The sequence below is a fragment of the Pipistrellus hanaki genome (assembly GCF_964339955.1).
Source record: "Pipistrellus hanaki genome assembly, chromosome: 18".
NCBI lineage: Eukaryota > Metazoa > Chordata > Mammalia > Chiroptera > Vespertilionidae > Pipistrellus > Pipistrellus hanaki.
The window spans coordinates 12,690,799-12,715,466 of record NC_140520.1 but is presented as its reverse complement, the minus strand read 5'-3'; the positions used below and the strand labels follow the sequence as shown (position 1 = coordinate 12,715,466).

General features: G+C 46.6%; 1 protein-coding gene across 10 annotated transcripts in view; it reads left to right on the top strand.

Annotated features, from left to right (window-relative positions):
• The first annotated feature begins 738 nt into the window (after positions 1-738).
• Positions 739-24,668, top strand: part of TPM3 (tropomyosin 3) — a 29,843-nt gene continuing 5,913 nt past the window's right edge. The window contains exons 1-9 of one of the 10 annotated variants that reach the window (XM_084866852.1): positions 739-910; positions 1,736-1,861; positions 16,229-16,362; positions 17,538-17,655; positions 17,767-17,837; positions 19,305-19,380; positions 20,075-20,137; positions 20,311-20,380; positions 21,362-21,440. In XM_084866852.1, the coding sequence (XP_084722978.1) occupies positions 794-910; positions 1,736-1,861; positions 16,229-16,362; positions 17,538-17,655; positions 17,767-17,837; positions 19,305-19,380; positions 20,075-20,137; positions 20,311-20,380; positions 21,362-21,440 (854 nt within the window). In that variant the 5' untranslated portion in view covers positions 739-793. Of the gene's footprint in view, positions 911-1,735; positions 1,862-9,151; positions 9,393-16,228; positions 16,363-17,537; positions 17,656-17,766; positions 17,838-18,677; positions 18,754-19,304; positions 19,381-20,074; positions 20,138-20,310; positions 20,381-21,361; positions 21,441-22,198; positions 22,505-24,668 lie in introns of those variants that run through there. The other 9 variants (XM_084866859.1, XM_084866857.1, XM_084866854.1 and 6 more) reach the window with 9 other exon arrangements.

Genomic DNA, 24,668 nt, shown 5'->3' with positions numbered 1-24,668 from the left:
AAGAACAAAGATCACTATGGGAAAACAGAGGGCATGGTCCTATCTAGACTATTCAGACCATGTCCTGATTCTCTCCCCCACCCCACTTGAAGCTCTGGGATGGCCTTCCAGATGTCCACCCTTCCCTCTTACCCCATCCCTGTGGCTCTTCAGGGGGAGGAACAGGTCTCCCTGCCAAGTAGAGACTCTCAAAATAACACAGTCATTTGAACAGGGGATTTGGGGGAATTTTCAGGATCATGAGTGACCTCCCCTTTGCACTGTTGCTCAAGCTTCCCGAACACCAGAAATCAAAAGATAGCATTCAGTGGTGGCGTTTGATCAGCACCCAACTCAGTCCAGGTGAGAGAAAGGGGAAACTGGAGAGCAAGTAGGACCCTTTGAGGGACAACGACCAGTCTAGAATCACCAGAGTACCTTTCTCTATGTCAGCGTTCTCCTCTCCCGCGTCCCTGCTCTAGCTGCCCAGAGTGAGTGGAAAGTTTCAGGGTCAGAGAGAGCCTCTCCCCTCCCCCACTTTCCATTGTCTAAAATCAGCCTCAGCTGTTCCCCAACTTTTTCTTTGCTGGTGATGTCAGTCCATGAACCCGTCCTACCCTGTGTTCCCCCTGGAGAACAATGATGGGCTGGAGGGACCTGGAAGGACTATATTAGGAACAAGAGGTGGAGCCACGAGCAGAGATAAAGGCTCAAGTCTGGGGGACTCTTCGTCACTTAGCCAGTGCGCCTCCTTTCGGGCCCCAGTCTCCAGTTCTCTAGCGTTCCCAGGTGAGCTCCCCAGCGGCCGCCGCTCATGATGGAGGCCATCAAGAAGAAGATGCAGATGCTGAAGCTGGACAAGGAGAACGCTCTGGACCGGGCGGAACAAGCAGAGGCGGAGCAGAAGCAGGCCGAGGAAAGAAGTAAACAGGTAGGCCCTGGTGCCGGGGTCTCTCACCTGCTGGTGAGCAGGACGGGCAGTGGAAGAGAGTTTTCAAGAAAAAGGCAGTGACCACTGGTACCTTTTTTTTGGGTGGAAGAAACTCCTCTGCTTCCTCAGCCTTCCCGAATAGGCAGAGGACAACGAGGGTATCCAACTCAGACTGCCTGTGTGACCGAGGGAAAGTTAGTGGCCCCTTCTGAGCTGTAGCGTGTCCCCTTGATTTAAGTGAGAATAGATCACATTTTGTGTTTTGTCCTTTAAATATATATATATTTTTTATTGATTTCAGAGAGGAAGGAAGAGAGAGATAGAAACATCCGTGATGAGAGAGAATCATGGATCGGCTGCCTCCGGCAAGTCCCCCCTGGGGATCGAGCCCACAACCTAGGCATTTGCCCTTGACCAGAATCGAACCTGGGACCTTTCAGTTCGCAGGCCGATGCTCTATCCACTGAGCCAAACCAATTAGGGCTATATCACATTTTGGAAGAATACCCATTTCTAGAGAAAAATGCAGGAGAGTGGCATATAGCAATTCTTTTTCCCTTAGATGGAGTTATAGGTACCTATCCCCTAATATATTTACTGTCCCAGAGTCTTAGATGAGAACTCTGACTGGATCATCTTAGGGTTAGAGGTCACAGGATCAAAGGCCAAGGCCAGTAAAACTTCTGGGGCAGTTGGCTGGAAGTCACTGGAGAGAAAGTGTGTCATTCTGGTGATAGCTAAGGGGTCTGAGCTCAAGGTCCCAGGGCCTGAGCCTGGCGCTGTTGTGTACGCGTGTCTTGTGTGTGACTCTTGCGGCTCCCGTAGTTAGAAGATGAGCTGGCGGCTATGCAGAAGAAGCTGAAAGGGACAGAAGACGAGCTGGACAAGTATTCCGAGGCTTTGAAGGATGCGCAGGAGAAGCTGGAGCTGGCAGAGAAGAAGGCAGCGGACGTGAGTATTACAGAGATGGGGGTGGAGGGGGTCATTCATCCACACATATAAGATCTTCATGTTAGTATGACTAAATTCCACACACACTTGGTCATACCTACTTGTGGGTTCACAGAACATAGACATAGGTACCCACATACATTACAGCACATAACCACATGCTGGCACATCCTTTTAATGGCATATACTTTCTTTCTCCAAGACACATAGGAGCCTCTTATTTTGGTCTCACCCCAACCCAGGAATTGAATGATCTTTTCCAGTACCTGGACAAAGGGAAGGGACTCTATGTCCAGATTGCTGTCACGTATCCCACCTCCTCCCCCTTGCCACATTCTTAGCTTTTGTGTCCAAGGCTTGGCACGGAGGTGTGTGTATTAATAGGGAAAGTCTCATGTCCTAACTGCCCAGCAAAGGCGGCTCAGTTTTCACAATGGGACAAAGGAGGTCACATTGACCCTGGCCTTGTCTAGGGTTAGTTCTCTTGGCCAATGTGGACCTCTGCCCTCCTGCTACAGAGATGCTATAGGAAGCACTGTTCCTGGGGCAGCAGAGAGGACCTTAGAATGAAGACTATAATAGAAATAAGATGGGATCTTGAATGTGAGGTAATCTTAGAGGGTAAAGGCGTCAACACCTGTCCTTACTCTGTGACCTTGACTAAATGACTCAGCTTCTCTAGAGCTGAACTTTCCCATTTGAAAAGGAAATAAATTCCCTTTTCCACTTTATTTTATCCCATAACCACCTACTTTCCTTCACTTCAGACTTGAAGATTACCACAAAGATAAATGCGAGGTTACATAGAAAAGTACCATAGGTATCTTAGCAACAAAAGAATGTCCCAGTATTGATGGAAATAGTCAATTCTCAGCTCTGAATTAACAGGAAAATAGGAGCATGTATTTTTTTTTATTTTTGTTTCTGTAAATCCTCACCCAAGAATATTTTCCCATTGATTTTTATTTTTATTTATTTATTTATTTTTAAAATATATTTTATTGATTTTTTACAGAAAGGAAGGAAGAGGGATAGAGAGTTAGAAATATCAGATGAGAGAGAAACATTGATCAGTTGCCTCCTGCATGCCTCCTCCTGGGGATGTGCCCACAACCAAGGTACATGCCCTTGACAGGAATCAAACCTGGGACCTTTAGGTTCACAGGCAACGCTCTATTCGTTGAACCAAACTGGTTAGGGCTTCCCATTGATTTTTAGAGAGAGTAGAATGGAGCGGGAGAGACAGAGAGAGAAACTTCCGCACACATCACTCCATCCGGGGCTGGGGAATGAGCCTGCAACCAAGGCCCTTGACCGGAATTAAACCCAGACCCTTCAGTCTGCCGGCACTCTATCTGCTGAGCCAAACTGGCTAGGGTGGAGCATGTTTTTTAAAATTACATTTGGTTTTGGAAAATAGCTAGAAAAACAGAGTAGGCCATTCACCAATGTTTTCGGATCCTCACGTTTGGCCTCTTTGATGTTAGGTTTCTGAGCTCCTCTGTGGCTCTTTACCACTTTCCATGACCTGGGGAAGTGGTGAGTGACCATGTCCGAGGTCAGAGATACTAAGAGGATCATATACACTATGTGTATTCGTAGTTCCCAAAAGTTTGCACCACTGCAAACTATGAATTCACCCTTCTCGTGAAATTGCAAAAAACACAGGTTACCCCTGGGGCTTCGGGCAAATGCCTCGCGGCCTGTGGCAGTTGCCTAACCGAGGTGCCAGGTTTCCATGAACAGAGCTCCCTGGTTCTAACAAACAGGCATGGGGTTCTCTTTTGCAAACTGGCACAATCGCAGGTTGGTAACATCTTTTGTAAGATGTTGGTGACAAATCTCTGGGAAATCTTGAGGCTGAAATAGTATGTGGCCTTGAGCAGGTGTTTTCAGGAGCAATGAAGAGAAATAAGGAGTCTAACCTAAGATCTTGGGACGTCAATGGGACCTAGAGACTTTAGATAATATGTGAGTATCATTGGAAAGATACGGGAACTTCCTGGGGATAAATTCTGTCCTCTTTTACACACACACACACACACACACACACACACACGTAATCCCCCACCAAGGCATACTCAGTATATTCATTTGATTATTTGAAAAATAATCATATTATATATATTTGAAAAAAAAACCACCCTCATATTTATTTAGGAATCCACCCAAAACATTTAAATGTATAAACCATGGATTAAAAAAAAAAAAAACCTCACTCAACTTCCCTCTCCTTTGTTAGCTTCCCATCGAGTCAGTAAGTACCCTCAGCGATATGAGGTATGTAGAACATGAAATAGGAGAGAAGGGCTGAGGGCAGGAGGCAAACATCTGTTAGGTCTGGTGAAGATGCAGGGAGGAAGGCGTGTTTTCCCCCCCCTCGAAGCTGGGGCCAGCACACGACCACCTGGGGGGTAAATCCTGCCCCAACCTGTGTTTTTGTTGTTCTTATGGACTGTTTTTCAGCAGCAAAATGGTGCCTCAGATAAACCTTGTTGGCTCCTGCCTCTTTTTAAAATATATTTTATTGAATTTTTTACAGAGAGGAAGGGAGAGGGGTAGAGAATTAGAAATATTCATGGGAGAGAAACATCGATCAGCTGTCTCCTGCACACCTCCCACTGGGGATGTACCCTCAACCAAGGTACATGCCCCTGACTGGAATCGAACCTGGGACCCTTCAGTCTGCAGGCCGACGCTCTATCCACTGAGCCAAACCAGTCAGGGCCAAGCCTGGTTCTGTACAGTTTTATCGGAGCATTGCCATGCCCATTCACTTACATATTGTCTATTGGCTTTCACCCTGCAAGAGAGAAGTCACCATATTCGATGGCCTGTGAAACCAGCAATATTTACTACCTGGCCCTTTGCAGAAAAATGTCACTCCTGCCAAAGGGCCAAAGAAGAGAAATGAGGTGTCTGTAAAAATTGGGGTGTCTTGGCCTGTTAGAACAGCCCACAATAGCTGGTTAGAACGTCGTCCAGATACACCAAGGTTGCAGATTCAATCCCCGGGTCAGGGTACATGCAGGAATCAACCAATGAATGCATAAATAAGTGGAACAACAAATTGATACTTCCCTCTCCCTCCCTTCCTCTCTGTAAAACAAATTAACTAGTTAAAAAAAAAAAAAAAAAAAAAAGAATGGGGAAAAACCCTGAATAAGGAGGAGGCAGCAAGATTTAAAGTAGATAGCAAGGGTCAGTCATCAGCAACATAATACATGCATTTTTGTGGGGACGGTGCTCTGCCCAGTACAAAGGAAGTTAACAGATTAGTTTGTGCCCCGAGATTGATAAGCAAGTAAACAAAGTATACTACTTTGATAGAGATATGGGGAAGAAAGAGAGGAGTCAAAAACTGCAGGGAGTTCTGGCTATCTGAGAAACCTTGCCGGAAAGTGTAGGAGTTGCTAGGACTGCTTGAACAAAAAAGGTCAAGGCTATTGCACAGGTAGTCCAAACGTCTTTTTTCTCCCTTTCTGAGTTCCTCTAAGACCTTTTTTTTTTTAAATTGTGGGAAAATATACATAACATAAAATTAGCCATTTTAGCCCTGGCTGGGTAGCTCCGTTGTTTAGCATGTTCTTCTGATACACTGAGGTTTTGGATTCAATCCCCTGTTAGGGCACATACAAGAAGCAAGCAATGAATGCAAAATAAGTGGAACAACAAATTAATGTTTCTCTCTCCCTCTCTCTCTCTCTCTCTCAATAAATAAATAAAAATTTTAAAATTGGCCATTTTAACCACTTAAAAATGTACAGTTCAGTGGTAGTAAGAACATTTACATTGTTTTGTTGGGAAACCATGGCTAAGGTCCTTTCAATAGGAGACGAAGTTAGAAACTAATTATTGTATAACTGGGGGAAGAGGCATGCAATGGTTAGGACACAGAGTCATTACCCCCTATTTTAAGTACAGGAGGTGGGAGGGCTGGGAAGAGGAGGACACGGACAGACCTGTAGATCTATTGTTGTAGTGCTGGTCACCATGAAAACAATAGCACTGGGCTGCATTCTGCCCATCCATCCTGCTTTGAAAGACTGTCAGAGTGAATCCATCTGTTTCCCTGGATCAAGAGGAGATTATCTGTTGACATCTACCAGCCTCAGGAATGCATGGTGTCTCAACACCCCTTTGGTTTGTCTCAGATGAGGTCTGCTTTTTCACCAGGGCAAAGGGAGGTTCAATAGTGCCCCCTGCTGAACAGCACCCAGATGACAAAGTCTCATTTCTGCTTCTTTAGACCCTCTGGGTCAGACTGCTCCCAAGAGAGTTGGAAAAATTCTTAGGCTCTCGGGGTAGAGTTTGCTGAGGCTCAGAACTCTGCTGTTCCTTCTCAATTCCTGGAGGAAGCAGGGGCATCAAAGTGAACAGGTTACTCTACTAAGAAAATTACTTATTATCTATGGGAGTTCTTTCCTCTGAATGGTCTCATTGCTCAGTATTTTTAAAATATTTTATTAATATTTATTAATATTTTAAATATATTTTTACAGAGAGGGATAGAGTTAGAAACATCGATGAGAGTCGTCAATCAGCTGCCTCCTGCACACCCCCCACTGGGGATGTGCCCACAACCAAGGTACATGCCCTTGACCGGAACTGAACCCGGGACCCTTCAGTCCACAGGCCAACTCTCCATCCACTGAGCCAAACCGGTTTCAGCTCATTCATTGCTCAGTATTTCTAAAAGGAGATATGAAAAGAGAGCCTCCAGAAGGAGTATCCTTAGAACCCGGCACCGAGGGCAGCAACTGTCTTACCTACCAATCTTTTCAGGGGCTAGGATTCTTTTTTATTTTTTAAATATATTTTATTGATATTTACAGAGGAAGGGAGAGGGAGAGAGAGAGTTAGAAAAATTGATGAGAGAGAAACATCAATCAGTTGCCTCCTGCACACCCCCTATTGGGGAAGTGCCGGCAACTAAGGTACATGTCCTTGACTGGAAGGGAACCTGGGACCCTTGAGTCTGCAGGCCTACGCTCTATCCACTGAGCCAAATCGATTAGAGTGGGGCTAGGATCCTTAATTCTAAGTTCTGTTCAATAACCTAGGGCAAAAGAGAGTTGCACTGGAAAGGTGGGAGGAATACAAATAAGTAAGAGGAAGATTATACATTTTCTTATTTATTTATTTAATATATTTTATTGATTTTTTACAGACAGGAAGAGAGAGGGATAGAGAGTCAGAAACATCGATGAGAGAGAATCATCAATCAGCTGCCCCCTGCACACCCCCCACTGGGGATGTGCCCCCAACCAAGGTACATGCCCTTGACCGGAATTGAACCTGGGACCCTTAAGTCCGCAGGCCAACACTCCATCCACTGTGCCAAACCGGTTTCGGCAGCATTTTCTTTTTATTTCAGAGAGGAAGGGCAAAGTAGAGAGAGATAGAAACATAAATGATGGGAATCATTGATTGGCTGCCTCCTGCACACCCCCTACTGGGGATTGAGCCCACAACCCGCACATGGGCCCTTGACCTGAATCCAACCCAGGACCCTTCAGTCCATAGGCAGATGCTCTATCCACTGAGCCAAACCAGCTAGGGCAGATGATACAATTTTCAAGTCTTTTTACTGCTGTGCTTCTTCCAAAAATCCTGCATGGCAGTGCCTGGAGGAACAGTTTCTAACTCATAAATAGCTCCTTAGGGTACCTGGAAGAAGTGGCAGTGAAATTGGTGAAGGTTATAACACAGAATGGAGGCTCAGTTCTCCAGTACAGTTTGCCAGGCACTCATATCTTTCTGTTGCAGAAAAGATCTGGTAACAGTATTACCGGAAAGGGGACCTGGGCTTTGGTGAGTCTGCCTAGGGCCTGCTGGGAGTGTGTGGGTTCTTGACTTAATGCAGGAAAAATTTAACAACATGAGTCCATGTGAATTTTATTTTTTAAAGTATATTTTTATTGATTTGAGAGAGAAAGGGAGAGGGAGAGAGAAACATCAATGATCAGAGAGTAACATTGATTGGCTGCCTCCTGCATGCCCCACACTGGGGATCGAGCCCACAACCTGGGCATTGGCCCTGATTGGGAATCGAATCAGGATTTTCTACTTCCTAGGTTGATGTTCAACCACTGGGCCACACTGGCCGGGCCAAACCATTAATTCTTAAGTGTCTTTGGTTTAGGGAAATTAGGATTTACTAGATGACAGCAAACTGCTTGGGATCTAGATTTTCTAGAATGTTGTAAATTGCTGTTTAACTATGTCTCAGTTTTCCTATTCCACTTCCCTGGTTTACTGGCCTATCTCAGCTATGATCCATACTAGAGGATTGCTTCCTGATAAAATAGGGGCATAAGACCTTCCTCGCCGACAAAAGGAATTGTAAGCAATGATTAATTTACCAAGTCCCGAATCATTTAAGTTATCGAGGGGCTGGCAGATCAGTAAGTCGCAGTGCATATTGACTCTCTAAGTAACAGGGGAAAGACAGTTTTTTTTGTTTTTGTTTTTTACAGAGAGGAAGAGAAAGGGATAGAGAGTTAGAAACATCTTTAAATATATATATATATATATATATATATATATATATAAAATTGATTTTTTTCAGAGAGGAAGGGAGAGGGATAGAGTTAGAAACATTGTGTGCCCGAAACCAAGGTACAATGCCCTTGACCGGAATCGAACCTGGGACCCTTCAGTCCGCAGGCAGACGCTGTATCCATTGAGCCAAACCAGTTTAAGGCGACAGTTAGTACTTTAAAGACTAAGTTCATAACGGATGCAAACAGAGCGAGTGATTTGCCAACCTGCCCATCTCCTCCACACCCCGACTTGCCTTCCTTGACTTGCAGGAGATGGAGGAGAACCTACCATAGCTGGGTTTGAAAGGAGGTGTGGCGCTTTGGAAGATGAGGCCCCCAAAGGTCTTAGCTTTTCTTGGCCCCTGGTTTCAGAGCCGGTGGAGGATGGGTGGAAGCAGAGGACTGTACCATATATATATTTTGTATAGAGATACACAGGGTGCCCTGGCGGGTAGGGAGGTGGTGGGTCAGCACTGGGGGGTATGATCCCCGTCGGGCCAGAGAGGCTAGACCCGGACGCGCCTCCGGATTACCATGGCAGCCTTCCTTCTCCGCCACCCCGCCCCTCTTTACTGGCCCAAAGGCAAAGACCGGGAGCGGCCGGTCGCCTGTGGCGACTGGGCGGCGCCGCCCCTCGCTCCCGGCGCCGGGATCCCTCGGGCGGGCGGCCGCCTTCCCGCCGGCCTGGCGCTGGGCTGGGCGGGCGCGGCGGCTGTGGCGTCACATCCGGGCGGGCGGGCGAGTTCCGGTATTTCAGGGCGGAGCAGGCGGAAGTGGGGCGAGAAGCGGTTGCAGCGCGGAGCGGAGGAGGCAGGAAGCCGAGCGCGAGCAGGAGCTGGAGCTGGGTGGGCACCATGGCCGGGATCACCACCATCGAGGCGGTGAAGCGCAAGATCCAGGTCCTGCAGCAGCAGGCCGACGACGCCGAGGAGCGGGCCGAGCGCCTGCAGCGGGAGGTGGAGGGCGAGAGGCGGGCTCGGGAGCAGGTACGCGGAGGGCGAGACGCGCGAGGGAGGGGCGAGCGCTGGAACAGCTGGGACCAGGAACTGGGTCCCTTTCGGGGCGGTGGGAGCGCGGCCCTCGGGGGGATGGCGGCCTCGGAGATGAAGTTGGGGGCCGGAGGGTGGGTGGGGCGTGGCTTTAGGTGGCCCTCCGGTGGGCGAGGGGGCACTGGGTGCTGGGGCCAGCAGCAGGCTTGCCCTCCGGAGGAATGGAGCCTCCTGGGGCCCTGGGAGTGGCTTTCCTCCTCTTGCAGCTCATTCATTCAGCCCCTCGACGCCGGGCGCGGCCACGGGGAGGGAGGGACTCGGCGGCCTCTCCCTCCCCCACTCCCTGTGAAAGAGGGGGCGTCACTTCGCTCTGGTTTGAGGTTTCCGGCCCGAGAGGGGTGCTTCTCCGGTCGGGGCTGGGCTGGGCCTATAACCTACTGTGAAAGGGTGGGGCTTGGGGGGGCAGGAACCCCCGGAAAGCCCCCGGCCTGGCCTGCTGGCAGCCTTTCCGCTCCCTCCTCCTGCTCAGGAAATGAGGCAGCAGTCGGCTTAGAGGAAGCGGGGTGCCCTCCCTGGAGGAGTTGGAGGCCACAGCACCGCCTCCCCTCCTCTGGCCTGGGGCCCTTTCCCCTGAGAGGAGCCCTTGCAACTGCTAAACCCACTCTCCCAACCGACGTGAAGCGAGAGGGGAGGAGGTGGTACTTCTTACTTTTGGTGCAAATGTAGGAGCCGGAAAAAAACACGGCTGGCCCTACCCATGGGGACCAGGAAGGCAGGAACTGATGCCCCATCAGGCCTTTACTGCTGAAGTGTCATTGATTAGGGCAAGCTGAACCGGAACTTCTTCCAAGCCTAGGTGATAATCGAGGAGTGTATGTGGCAGAGTGGGAAAGAGTGCCAACTTCTGCCAAGGTCTCTGATTTACCAAGCGCTGTGGTTGGTGGAGATAGAGGACGTAATGAATTCGTAGGTGGCTCTAGTACTATTTCTCTGTTACTTTCCCAATTATCCACCAGTGTCTTTTTTTTGAAGTTCAGTAAATATTTGTTCAACGGGATTTGGAATGAATGAATGATCCTTGAAACAGCTTTTTGCTTAGAAGGGGTGGTGTCGTTTTAATGAGCCATAAGCTTTTCCAAGTTCTAGGGTACAGTCTCGTGGGTGGAGCTGATCCCCTGAGTTGAGGCTTTGGTTTTGAAGGACGGTGAAGCTGGAGAGGAAAGTAACTTGCTGAAATTTGAAAACCCCATGAAAGAACTCTCAGGGTTTTATTGGTATTTCCTGTTATATTTGCCCTTGGTGATTTTCTTGTTCTTTTTTCCTTTTTGGCTGCTGTGGAGTGGCTGAGAATGCATGCTTTGGGGGTGGAGGGAGGGGCTGCTGCCCTCCCGGTTTATGAAGATTGTTAGGATACTCATTTATTGATAGCACTGGGCATGGACATGCTGGGAGCTTGTCTTAGTCACCGTTTCCTCAGTGGGTTTCCCCTGTGTTCATTATGCCAGTAACTTAACTTCTAATTGTCGATTCAAGTGAGGTGAATTGGCTGGGCTACTCTTGATGTCTAACAACACTTTCTCATTTCCTTTGTTCTCCTTAAAGGGGAAGAGAGAGAGGGTGGCTGGGTGGCTGAAGGAACTGGCCTTATGTGGAGCTGCAGGCTTAGGCTCGCCATTTAAGTACAGGCATCCTAGGAATAGTCTGGGATTGATGGATTGATGTCACTCCCCACCCCACGCCTCCCAGGGGCGGGTGATTTTCCTTGTGGGAAATCCTGGTTCCCTTTTTTCCACCCTCGGTGACTTTGGGGTGATAGCAGCAGAGTGAGCAGCTTCAGATGTTTCTTCAGCTCCTCTTGTTCGGAGCCTGCCCCATTTCCTTTCCTGAGCTGAGGTCGAGGGAGGAAGTCCTCGGATGGGGAAGTAGGGGGGTAGTTAAATATTGATGAAACTACTATCTTCTGCCTTGCAGCTCGAAGGAGCCTAACCTTTTGATTTCTGCTCTCGTGAACTTTGAACCCCTCCTGAGGCGGTGACATCTGTGGGAGAGGGTGGGGGTGCTCGGGCTACTTCTTTTTTTTTTTTTAAAGATATATATCTTATTGATTTTTTTACAGAGAGGAAGAGAGAGGGATAGAAAGTTAGAAACATCGATGAGAGAGAAACATCGATCAGCTGCCTCTTGCACACACCCCACTGGGGATGTGCCCGCAACCAAGGTATATGTCCTTGACCGGAATCGAACCCAGGACCTTTCAGTCCGCAGGCGGACGCTCTATCCACTGAGCCAAACCGGTTTCGGCATCGGGCTACTTCTTATCCTCTGGGACTTAGGACGTTCTGGAATGTGGGTTGTGCAGGCACCTCCCTCTGGCACAGGAAGCCCGGGACTCCCTGATGGTATCGCCTGCTGTTAGTGAGATTGTCTCTTAATTATTTTTCTTGTTGCTTTGTGTGAACACCCCGCCCTGGTGGGGAAGCCGGCTGGCTCCAGAGCTGAGGCTAAAGGAGTTGTGGGGTCCATCTTTCTTCCTGCCCTGGCCTTGGGGGTTGACCTTTTATAATACAACACCTGTCAGTCTCCTTAAATAGGAGAACTTAAATAGAGGGCAACATAATACTTAAATGTCGTCTTTTTCCTTATCTGTGTTTTGCTGTGATGGTGGTGGTGAAGATGTACATAACATAAAACTTACCTTTTTAACCACTTCAATTTATTTTTAGTTTATTTTTTTAATCCTCGCCTGAGGATCTGTTTTTCATTGATTTTAGAGAGAGGCAGGGAAAGAGAAACATCTGTTACCTCCCATATAGTTCACCTTACCTCCTAACTCCCCTGGCATTTGGCCCTTCTTTTTGTGGTCTTAAAAAAATTCGGAATATCAGTGAGGGAGTCAGTGGGCTTTGAACAGAAGTTTCGATTCTGACTTTATTCCCAAATTCCCAGCCTCTGGAGGGGGTGAGCTGACTGACCATTGTGTGGCGCTCTCCTCTATGGGTCTGCGGGACTGAGCAAGAGGCTTTATCGCCTTTCTTTGGTTCGGGTTTGCTTTCCTGCTGATTACCTCACTTTCCCTCCAGACCGGAGCACACTCATCGGGGAGAGGCAAACAGCACTTTGCTCGGAGTGCCGGCTTAGACTCCACCTTTGTTTGCTCTGGGGCTGATAGCTCTGCTCCCTTCCAGCTTGCCTTCCCCTCGGTGGAACTGAGGTCCCCAAGGACACGGTATCTCCCGGGGTGGATACATTTGTGAACACAGTGAACTGGAGCAGTCTTTACTCTGAGGACTCCAGCCTCACTTCCATTACTCATTGCCTTTGGATTTCATCTGTGGCTTTTGTCTAAAAAGAGAAACCCCAGAGTGGCAGAATGCCAGAATTAGGCGAATCCCTTCTGTCCTTGGCCCTGATCTACCTCCCAGCGCTGGTGGCCTGTCAGCCTCTTGCCTTGACGGGTGTGGTGTGGTCGGGGAACCTCTAGCATGGAGGATGGGAGCATTCGAGCCAAACGTAGTTCACAGCTGAAGCTGTTGTCTTCTCATGGGTCGGAATTGCTGCTGTTTTCGCTCCCTTTCCCCTTGGGGTCATTGCTACCTGGGTAGTGGGGAATTTTATTATCACCTGGAGGAAGGGTCTTGAATCTATCCTCCAAGCTGGGCAGAGGTGGGTAGACCACATCTGGGCATGTTACACCTAGGATGACTAGAATAGCATAAAACAATGTTTCCCTGGTTTGCAGAAGGTAGTGCCATTCAGACTGGCAGGACCGAAGGACAGGCGTTTTGCATAGGTTCTGATTTGAAGGGAAATCGGGTGTGCCTCTTCCTTTAAACGTTGTAAGAGATCTTGATTCATGAAAGCTTTTGCTTCATTTTAAAGAGAACTGATCTTCTAGGGGAGGGGAAAAGGAAAAGAAAAACACAGAACTGCCCTCCCCCCCAATGGATGGGGTGTGTCTGAACCCTAGTTGGGTTCTGCTTTTGCTAGTCTTGTTTAACGTGCACATGTTTTTTTTTGTTTGTTTTTTTTTTTCTTTCTTTTTTTTGTTTTTTTTTAATATATTTTATTGATTTTTCACAGAGAGGAGGGAAAGGGATAGATAGCCAGAAACATCGATGAGAGAGAAACATCGATCAGCTGCCTCCTGCACACCCCCCACCGGTGATGTGCCCGCAACCAATGTATATGCCCTTGACCGGAATCGAACCTGGGACCTTTCAGTCCGCAGACTGATGCTCTATCCATTGAGCCAAACCGGTTTCGGCATAACGTGCACATGTTCTGGTAAGGGCACCGAGATGTATTTTCTCCCTTTTCAGCCTCGCGAAAGATTATGCTGTAAATGCTGAAGTGTGGGAGAAACTGCCCCAGCCAGCTTGTTGTCATGGGAACCTTGCACTCCACCCCCATAGTCTGTTATCTTCTCCTTTTGGGTAACTGGTGAGCTTGAAGGGGACTGAGATTAAATGAGCTTCCTCCAAATCTGGTTCCATGCTTTTTTTTTTTTTTTTGTCTAGGCATGTGTGTGTGTGTGTGATAAATTATACTGTTTCATAGTTCTTGCCTGATAGCCTGGATTGCTCTTGCAATCTTGACTTTTTGAATTTGCGGGGTGAAATGTGTGATGTTCTGGGAGACATCTGTTTTCCTGGAAGAGACAAAACCAGAGAATACTTGGCTTTGTGGTGTTTTGATCAGTGTAGTTAGAGGCACAAATGGTTTCTTGTAAAGTCAGCTTATGTAGACGTCTCAGTTTTCTTTCCCTGCCTGTAGGGTGGTAGTTATACACATTGCTCCTCCCCCCAGTCTGGTCCTTTGAACCTCCCATGTTTGTGTTTGGAAATTTTTGTCTCAAATAACTTGATTTAAAATTTTTACTTACTGATGAGAGAAAGGCACACATCAAGTTGTTGTTCCACTTATTTATGCATTCATTGGTGGTTTCTTATATGCGCCATGACTAGGAGTCAAACCCCCAACCTTGGTGTATCAGGATGATCCTGTAACCAGCTAAACTACCTGGCCAGGACCCAAATAATTCGATTTTTTTTTTATTTTATTTTATTTATTTTATTTTATTTTATTGATTTTTTACAGAGAGGAGGAGAGAGGGATAGAGAGCTAGAAACGTCGATGAGAGAGAAACATCGACCAGCTGCCTCCTGCACACCCCCCACCAGGGATGTGCCCGCAACCAAGGTACATGCCCTTGACCGGAATCGAACCCGGGACCCCCCAGTCCGCAGACCGACGCTCTACCGCTGAGCCAAACCGGTCCAAATAATTCGATTTTAAAAGCAATTTATTTATTTATTTATTATTGATTTTAGAGAGGAATGGGGGGAGAGAAACATCCTTGTCAGAGAAGCATTGATCATCTGCCTTCTCCACGCCCCCTCCTGGGGATCGAGCCTGCCACCAAGGCATGTGCCCTGGCTGGGAATCCAACCACAACCTCCTGGTGCTTGGGAGGATGCTCAGCCAACTGAGCCACACTGGGCAGGCTAACCTGGTGCTTCACAGAAATCTGCTGGCTGTATCCCTCCCCATACAGGCTAGCGGCGCAGGTTATTTCTATAGCTGTCCCCACCCTGACTGTCGGAGGAAATCAGGGTAATAGAATTCAGGTGCAATCTGGGCTGTAGCTGGGAGATCATGTTTACCAAGCACTTGGATAAGCATCTGGACGGGGTAGCGTGCAGGGCAGGTTGAATTCTTCTATGGTTGTGGCAGTCGGCATACTTGCTACCAGTAAAGGGGTGGGGGAGGGAAAAGCAGTCTTAGGAAGGAGGCTTTTCTACCAGTAAAATTCATTCACATGCAGCTGCCTCTTCCTTGTTTCTCATTCCATTACCAAGGAAGAGGCCTGGGATGTCTTGGACTCTAGCCTGTGCTTGATTACGGGGCGAAGGTTAGGGAGAGGGTTGTCCTAAGCTGTGCTGGAAGGGTGAGGCCGTGGGGCTAAGGGGAACAGAGGGGAGTCACAGTTCAGAAATCTGGAGGAGTGGTCATGAACAGAGGGGACACATTCTCTTCTGCCCCCAGTTCTTTTTATAATGTCACCAAAGCAGGTGATTTTAACCAGAAGAAGCTCCTTGTCAACTTTAAAAAGGTGGAGAGTAGGTATCCCAGCGGACCATTCTTTCACTTTCTGATTTGGAAGGTTATTCTGGCAACGTAACTCTCTTAAGATAGTCGTCCTTCTGCTGTGTCAATATAGGGTAATCAGAGGATTAACAACCTGAGTTAAGTAGCAAATTAACTGGTAATCTACCCTGGCCAGGTAGCTCCGTTGATTAGAGTGTCATCCTGTACATGAAAGGGTTGAGGGTTCAATCCCTCAGTCAGGGCCTGTGTAGGACGCAACTGATCAATGTTTATCTCTCACATCAATGTTTCTCAAAAAAAAAAAAAAAAAAAAAAATCAATAAAAACATCTTCCAATGAGGATTTTAAAAAAATTAATAAATAATTCAAGATTTCCTGTTTGAGATACTCATAAGAATAAGAATACCTCTAAGCCAGAGCTCAGACAGAAGGAACCCTTTACCAGCTATGTTTGCTGACACTCAGGTGTTTGAACGGAGTCCAGAAAGGGGGTGGTGCTAATACTGGGCTGCAAAGAACTGTTTTAAAACACGCTTCCTGTGGAACACGTAGTAGTGTGTTGACAGAAGAAGGCAGGAAATACATAACATGTTTGCTTGACCTGAGCTAAGACAGGTTCTACCCTGCTAGTTCTGTCATGGTGGTCAGCCCCAGTCTTGCTGTCATAGTTCTGTTCCTTTTCACCATGCCTCTGCTTCCCTTTTCCATGTTTTACTGAAACGCAGGCTGAGGCTGAGGTGGCCTCCTTGAACCGTAGGATCCAGCTGGTTGAAGAGGAGCTGGACCGTGCTCAGGAGCGCCTGGCCACTGCTCTGCAAAAGCTGGAGGAAGCTGAGAAAGCTGCTGATGAGAGCGAGAGGTGTGTAGAGGGGCCTCTTGAAGCGTGCATTTCCAAAGAAATTCATAATGGCTCTGGTCAAGATTTTCTCATAGACCTGTTTCTTAAAAACAGCTAGCCTCTTACAGGATCCTCATTCCTTCTTTTCTGCACAGTCTCCCCACTTGAAGACAGTTAGGGTTACCTGAACCCTGTACCTGTTACCCTTTAGTAATTGGTTTCTTTATAAATTGATCCTTAAATGGGTCACCAGGATGACTGGTTACTGAGTTTAGGATTAGTTCCTCCAAAGTAGTGGTTCTCAAAGAGAGATTCCAGACCACCAGCATCTGGGGAATTGATAGACATTCCAATTCTCAGCTGGTGCCTACCACTGGTCTATGAGTCAGGAACTCTGGAAGTAGAGTTCAGCAATCTGTCTTAAAAAACTCTTGACCCTGGCTGCACTGTTAGAGTCAAGGGAGTGAGGGGTGGGATCATCAGGGAGTTTCGAAATACCAGAATGCCTGGGTCCTACCCCAGTTCAATTAGAATCCATTGCGAGAGTGGACTAGGCATTGATGTTTTTACAGTTCCTTTGATAATTCTCATGAGTTGAGAACCATAGTCATGAAACCAAATCACAACTCATTTTTGTTGAAAATGGCCAATTGGCTCCTTGCCATATGTGAACTGTGTGATGACTTGCATGGATCAAACAGGCTTTCAGAACTGAAAATGCCCTACTGCAAATCCAGTGACACAGGGAGGGCGGCTGTGCAAACGAGCAAGACAGCCAGCTGTGTGTATACTACTACCGTATAGTGTCCAAATTATAGAGAGAGGGGAAGGCAAGTTGCAGAACAGTATAGTATATGATTCCCTTAGGGATGAGACTGTACATTTTTATCTGTGGGATACATTTCTGGAAGGATTATGAAGTAAGTGACTACCTCTGATGAGCAGGACTAATAGGATAGAGACTGCTTTATGCTCGTAGACTATACACTTAAATACTTAATTTCTTAAGTGTATTATTTTTACAAAGGTTTAAAACAATGAACTAAGGTAGGGTGGGGGGCTATGGGAGTTCTCCTTTGAGTGGCAAGCAGAGAGCAATGGTCTTTTATACCTGCACTTCTGGGTCACTTGAGGTGTAGCTGATGACAGATTCCTGAGAGTGTCAGTGCCACATTTGTCCTTACTGTTTCTGACAGAGGTATGAAGGTTATTGAAAACCGAGCTTTAAAAGATGAAGAAAAGATGGAACTCCAGGAAATCCAACTCAAAGAAGCTAAGCACATTGCAGAAGAGGCAGATAGAAAGTATGAAGAGGTAAGGCACTGGCAGTTTGTCCCTCTGTTGGTGACATTGGGGTTCTCAGAAGAACCGGAGAGGGAAATGGCTCCTTTGCTTTGCTGAGCTTCCCTCTGTCTTCTCCTCTAGGTGGCTCGTAAGTTGGTGATCATTGAGGGAGACTTGGAACGCACAGAGGAACGAGCTGAGCTGGCAGAGTCGTGAGTGTCTTCCTCCCCAAATCTTTGCCCTTCCTTCTCTCCCTTCCCCTTTGGCTTGGGCAGTGCGAGTAAGCTAGCATTCCCTAACCTTGTTAAACAGGGCCTAGGGGAGGCATTGTCTCTAGTGCTTTTTTAGGCCCTATGAATGGCCTTGGGCTTTCTTATTCTTTCTTATTAGTGACAGGTGACAGATTGAGGCTTTTTAAAAAAATATATTTTATTAATTTTTTACAGAGAGGAAGGGAGAGGGATAGAAAGTTAGAAACATTGAAGAGAGAGGAACATCGATCAGCTGCCTCTTGCACCCCCCCCACTGGGGGTGCCCCCGACTGGAATCGAACCTTGGACTCTTGAGTCCGCAGGCCAACACTCTATCCATTGAGCCAAACCGGTTTTGGCGAGGCTTTCTTATTGAGGGAAAATAAAGACTAATATATGGGGAACCGTTAACTGGAAGGCCCTACTGGGTTCTTTCACCTGGTCTGCTTCTCCTTGAGGCATTGAAGTGGCTCTACTGCCTTAAAGGTCTACCTCTGTTTTAACCACTTTGCCAATTGCCTGGGGAACTTTAGGGCAGGGGCAGGCATGATCAGCTCTCCTGTTGGTACCTCTGGGCCTTGCATAACAAAGTTAGAGCTGGTGCATATATATATTTGTGCTTCCCTTGCATTCCCCTCTCCCCATACATGACATATCATGACCATGGTGGTGTTTCTTCCCATTTTTTGAAAAGTTTTTTTCCCCCCCCATTTTGCTGCTTGTTTTCTTGCTGTGTTCCCTCTTGACTTTTCTCCCTCCCCACAACCTGGCTTGTGCGATCCCCGTGACTATCACTAACAGCCGTTGCCGAGAGATGGATGAGCAGATCAGACTGATGGACCAGAACCTGAAGTGTCTGAGTGCTGCTGAAGAAAAGGTACTAACCATTAAACCTGCGGAGAGGTTATGTGTATGGTGTGGTTCTGTTTTTGTTTTGCAGCTGCCTTCCCTCCACTGGTTGGTTTGTTGAGTGCTTTCTCATCTCTTCATGGAATGCTCCATTCTTTTCCACTTCTTGGCATATTTCATCTTTTCTTTCCCAGTTGCTTCACTGCCTCCACAGGGTCTCTCCTTCCCTTGGGTGATGTGGGGGACTATTGGGTTCCCACCTCATCTGTTCCCATCTGTTCCCACCTCACCCCAGGTAGCAGTTATGAATTGTTCCCAGGAGTGAATTCTCGCAAGTGTTTCTTTATTGGTATCTAAACATTCTGAGTCCTAGCCAATGGGGGTCTTAACTCCTGACATGGTCTCTGGTAGAGGGAGGAGGGTTGTTGCTTGCTCAGATTACCCGGGACCTTCTCTTTTCCCTGTTATGCCTTCCAAATCTCTACATATAGGATCAATTCATGTCTGTGTGTCTCTCTCCCTTTTTTTCTTCTTTTCTTCTTCCCTTTTCTTCTCCTGCGGTATGTAAAATATTCACAGTAAGTGTTCTGAGCTGGAGGAGGAGCTGAAGAATGTCACCAACAACCTCAAGTCTCTTGAGGCTCAGGCGGAGAAGGTAGGGGCTGGTTTGTGAAAGTGACAGGCTTTGGGGGCCTGGGCCCAGCCCTACCCTTAATTAGAGACTGCAGAAACTCATGCCTTATGTAATCCAGTGAGAAGGATCCTCTTCTTACCTACCCGCCCTCTGTCTGGATTCTAGGTTTAATGCTAATTCTTCTGTACTTCGACAGCCTTAGTTAAAATAACGACATGGTCTCAGGTGCCTGGGGTCATGTTCTCAGGTTGACACGGATGTGCTGAATGACAATGATCAGGGGTCCTAATAGGTTTTCTAGCAGAAAGATGGGAGCAACAGGTAGTTTCAGATTGAGACCTACTAAGCAATCGAAACAGAAGACTTGTCCTTATCACCATGTGGCACTGTTTTAGCCATCCGGTCTGGGGTGTCACTGTACTTACTCATTCAGTAGGAGGAAGTAAAAGTAATCCCCTGGGTTGATTTGAATAAGATCAAAGGTGAGGTCCCTTTAAAAAATAAGGTTTCAGGACTCTCACTTAGGACATTGATTTGTGGATTTTAAGGACTTACTGTCCAGAAATGGGCCTTGCTCTTTGCTATGGACCAACCATTCAGCACAGTATATCCAAGAAGATGTTCAGTGTAAGAGTAAATGTGGGGCTGGGGGTGGTGGTGTATTGTCTGTATGAATAATTTCTACTCTGAAAATTTTATTTTATTTCTCTTCTAGTACTCTCAAAAAGAAGACAAATATGAGGAAGAGATAAAGATTCTCACTGATAAACTCAAGGAGGTGAGCTGAGGGGAGGGCCCAAACATTTAGAGGTACTTGTATATAAGGCATAATGTAGACTGGCTGCTGGCTTTGGTTCTGAAAGGTGTGGAAGTAGAAGGTGAAGATGATAGAGATTCTTCTCTTATTTGTCTTATTCTTCTCTGATCCCGATGGTTTTGTACTTCCCCTAGGCAGAGACGCGTGCTGAGTTTGCTGAGAGATCGGTAGCCAAGCTGGAAAAGACAATTGATGACTTGGAAGGTATGGAGCCCGGGAGAGGAATTAAAATACTGGACTATAGAGGAAGACCTTGCCCATTGCTCATCACCCCCTTTTCCTGGAGGCCAAAGGGAGTTGGTGGTGACTGGGCATGCATCCTGTGCCCTGCCACAACTAGCTGAAGTGGGTCAAACCCTAGAATAGAATTGGCTGTCTACATTTAATCTTCCCCTTTAGTAAGACTTTACCTAATATTGGGAATTTGCATCCTTCCGTTGGAGACTGATAATGGCAGCATTTATCACCAATTTTTAGTAGTCTTATATCTTTAGTTTTAGATTCTGGATCAAAATGGTAGCCATACTTTGGGAAGGCAATGAGAACATGTGTCACTCCATGGCTGCTTTTGGCAATCTGTTCACCACTCAAGTTGTGGGAACCTTTGCAAGAGACGCAGCTGTCTCAGAGCTGACCAGTACCATGGGCTTTCTGAATACTTCTGTCCCCACAATTTGGCAACATGTCCACCCTAACAAGGGTAAATGTACTCTGAGAACTCTGAAATATGCTCCTTTGGTATACTCTGGGTAGCAGGGTATTCTTTGGAGAGTATGAGCAGGCAACCTGTAGAGCAAAGGGGCCAAGAATACTGGTTATCCTTGGCAGCTAGGAAAGTATCTGATATTAATGTACTTTATTTTTTATTTGTGTTAAATTAAGCACTGTCACTGCTAGAAAGTAGTTTAACTGGATGGCAGTGGGAACCTCTTGTACCTTCGGTAATAGGAATTTCTAGTCATGACTGTGCCCACCTCTTAACCTGCAGTCAGTACAGGTGTCAAGAAGTCCAGTTTGTCCTGGGGGACAGTGGATCTGAAAATGGCCAGTCATGGTGCTCTTAACTGTGGTTTAGACCCACAGTGACACTTTCCCTGATTTCTAATGATTCCCTCTCTTCATCTGCTTTTGATACCTTTCACTCTGTCCCCCTGGTTCCTCCCTGTGGTTCCTGTGCCTGTCCAGATGAGCTCTATGCCCAGAAACTGAAGTACAAGGCCATTAGCGAGGAGCTGGACCACGCCCTCAATGACATGACCTCTATGTAACTATCTGACAGCAGATGGGGCTGGGACCTTGGCTTGTGGGTGAGCGGGGGCATAGACTGCATAGTATGCTTTGGTTTAATCCTCTGGACACTAGGATCTCCACCCTTCTCTCTAAAACATTGGTGCTGGTTACTTGTTGGCAAAAGCTGGGCAGGCATTTAATCTTGGATCAGTGGTAGAATCCCGATCTACATGGGATTTTTATCCACAGCCCCTTCGTTATAACGCTATGGTTTTTCTATTTGTTCCTCAAATTCACTTTTCTCAGCAGGGATCCTGCTGAAGGTAGAATCATGTCCTCATGTGACTAAGGAAATGGGGCTCAGAGAACCAGTGACTGGGGTTCTACAATAATACATAACAAAACTCAGACGTCCTGGGTGTATTTGGTTTGGGCCCTGATAAAATTCTGGGGATAAAATACTCATAATTGGAAATAATCATGTTTACCTACCAATTGAATTGGATTCCCAAATTTTAGTCCCAAAGCAAGCCTGCTAGTAAAAAGCACCACAAGGGTTGTTGGAAACTTCACCTGTTTGCTGTGGATCCCTGGTCCTGATGCTAATCTGCCTTTTGGTATCTTTCCCACTAACCTGAAGAGAAGCCAGTGACTCAGGCTATAGTGTCTGGCTCTTTTTTATCCTTCCTACTGCCACCTACCTGTTCCTTTTCTCTGCTCCCTTCCTCCCATCTGGTTGTGTAGAATGGCGCTAGTCCTTCTCACCTAGAGTCTCCTTACTTTTTCATGCAGATAAATTGCCACCGTTTCTGCTCTGTTCTGGATCTGCCCCCTTTGATTGGGGAACCCAACGCCCCACTCACTCTGGATTCCATTTGGATCAGCCTGGCTGGTCCCCAAGGCGTTAGGATGGGCGGGGGCCACAAAGCAACTTATGTATTCTCTCCCACCCCACCCGAAATTAAAATGTTCCGCCGCGGAAGCCTCACGCCACCCTGCATCTGTCACTGACAAAGCTGCTGCTGTCCCTGAGAAAGCCTCGGGGTATGATGGGGGAACTGCTATCACAGGCCCTCCCTCCTCTGACTTACATAATCAAAGCCACTTTGTGTGTGTCTGTTTTTTCTTGGCATTTCAACTCTCCTGAGCTGAGTCTGTCAGAGTGGTGGGCTAGTTGGGGAGCTCTAGTCTTGCTGTTTAAGCTGAATGAGACCATCCAAGTCCTTTACTTGCAGTTCTTAAGTCATGCCGCCTGGAATGTTCCATCCTCTCTTCAGGTTCTCCTCCTTTGCTTAAGGTCAGGAGGCCATTGAAGTGCCTCCCAATACACATTGTCTACCCTTTGCCAGTGGTTCAAACGGTGCATCCTCAAAACATCCGGTGGACCCAACTACATTACCATTAAAACTGCCCATTCCAAGTCACAGAAAAGCACATGAAAAGAACTTTCAACAGTTTCATGTTTTCTTCCTGAAATCTTTCTTGCATATTTGAGGTTCATTACCATTTGCCTCCTCCTATGAGACAAATGACAAGTGATAAGTGATTTTCAGAAAAACTAACACAATCAAGCATGCCTATTTCAAATAAATGCACAGGGTGGTAATGGTTTCCTCATGCATTCATAGGCATAGATAGAGATGGGAAGAACACAATATCTATAAAGGTAGATTTAGACAGTTGGGACAGGTGTGTGCTGAAATCAGGCTGGGCTGGGGTTAGTTTTATTTTCTGGGTAATGGGGATGACACTGGAGAGTTCCAACAAGGATGTGTTGTGGTCTGCAGAGCATATAAGAAGAGTTATTTTGGCAGCTGAGTTAAGAGTATATTGAAAGAGAAGCAGATTGTCAAAGTGATTGATGAAGGCAATGATTCCCAAATTTCATACCACTTGGGGACTTACCATATTCACTTGCTGCCTACATTGTTTTCTTGGTTTCAAATTTGCTTTATTCTTACTCCACACAATTCTAACTTGAACTCAAACGTTTGATGTGTGCTACTGTTTCCTATTGCACATTAAAGAAATACAGATAATAAAAAATGTTTAAATTCACAAAGGCATATAGCTTGACATCTCACCTCCACTAGCAGTGACTGTGCTACACTTTGGGAGACACTGGGTTAGTTCATTGCAGTTTTCCCAGGGGTAATAGTCTGGACTGGAGTGATGGTGGGGAAGAGATGGCATGAAGATGGGTATTTTGAAGGGCCTAGCCAATGAATGTGAGAAGGAAAAGCCAAGGACTGGTCCTGAGCGGGAGAAAATGGTGGTGGTGTAGGTGCAGGGAGAACATGTGGAAAGTAGAGACTATAAGTCTGAAAAACTTAGTTTCCAGGTGAAACTATCAGGGGCTTGATTTGGGAATCCATAGGGTGACAAGCAGTTTAGGCCATGGAAGGATTTAGAACCTTAAAAGACAATTGCAAATGTAAAAAGAATTAAGCAAAGAGAAAAATCTATGGACGAGGAAGCCAAATGGAATAGGTTGGAGGGATAAAGCAGAATGAGTAGCCTTGATACTTTATGAAGTTCAGTGATTCTCAACTTCAGCAGGTTAAGAAGGAAATTAACTGGAGATGGGACGTTGTCATTAATACTGTATTCGAAGGGGACATTTTGAGCCTAAGAACAAGGAGAGGAGCCATATTTCAAAGAGCAAAAAAGTGAATTGGTGGAAAGTATTGTAGACACTAGTTGAGCACTCAAAATATGGCTAATATTACTGAGGGGCTAAATTTCTAATTCTATTACTTTTCATCTAAATTTTACAGTCACATGTGGCTAGTGGCTACTGCATTGGATAGTACAATCCTAGATGGTTTAGTATTTGGGCAGAAGGAGTTGACGTTGGCACAGAGGGGCTTCTTAGAAAAGGAAGAAGGGAGAATGTGAATGAGGAAAGTGAAGTGATAATCCTGGTAGCTCCTGTCTTTCTCCATGTCCGTGGCTGGTGTGATCAGTAATGGAGACCAGAACCATCCTATAATACTTAAGTTTGGATCTCCTATTGGTATGGCATCGTTGGTAATCTCAGAGTAAAGTGCTTGACATCTTAACTTTTTCCTATAATTTCTCAGAAAGAACCACAGGCTGATAATGTGTATTCTTTATTTCCTTGTTACCACTGTTGGAACGAGGAACAAAACATGGCTAATCCCCAAGTTTACTGACGGGGGATCTAACCTGTTATTTTAGATAGGCAGGCGTATCCCAGTTTCTTTTCCTTTCCTGTTATAATATTCCCCAACCTCAATGT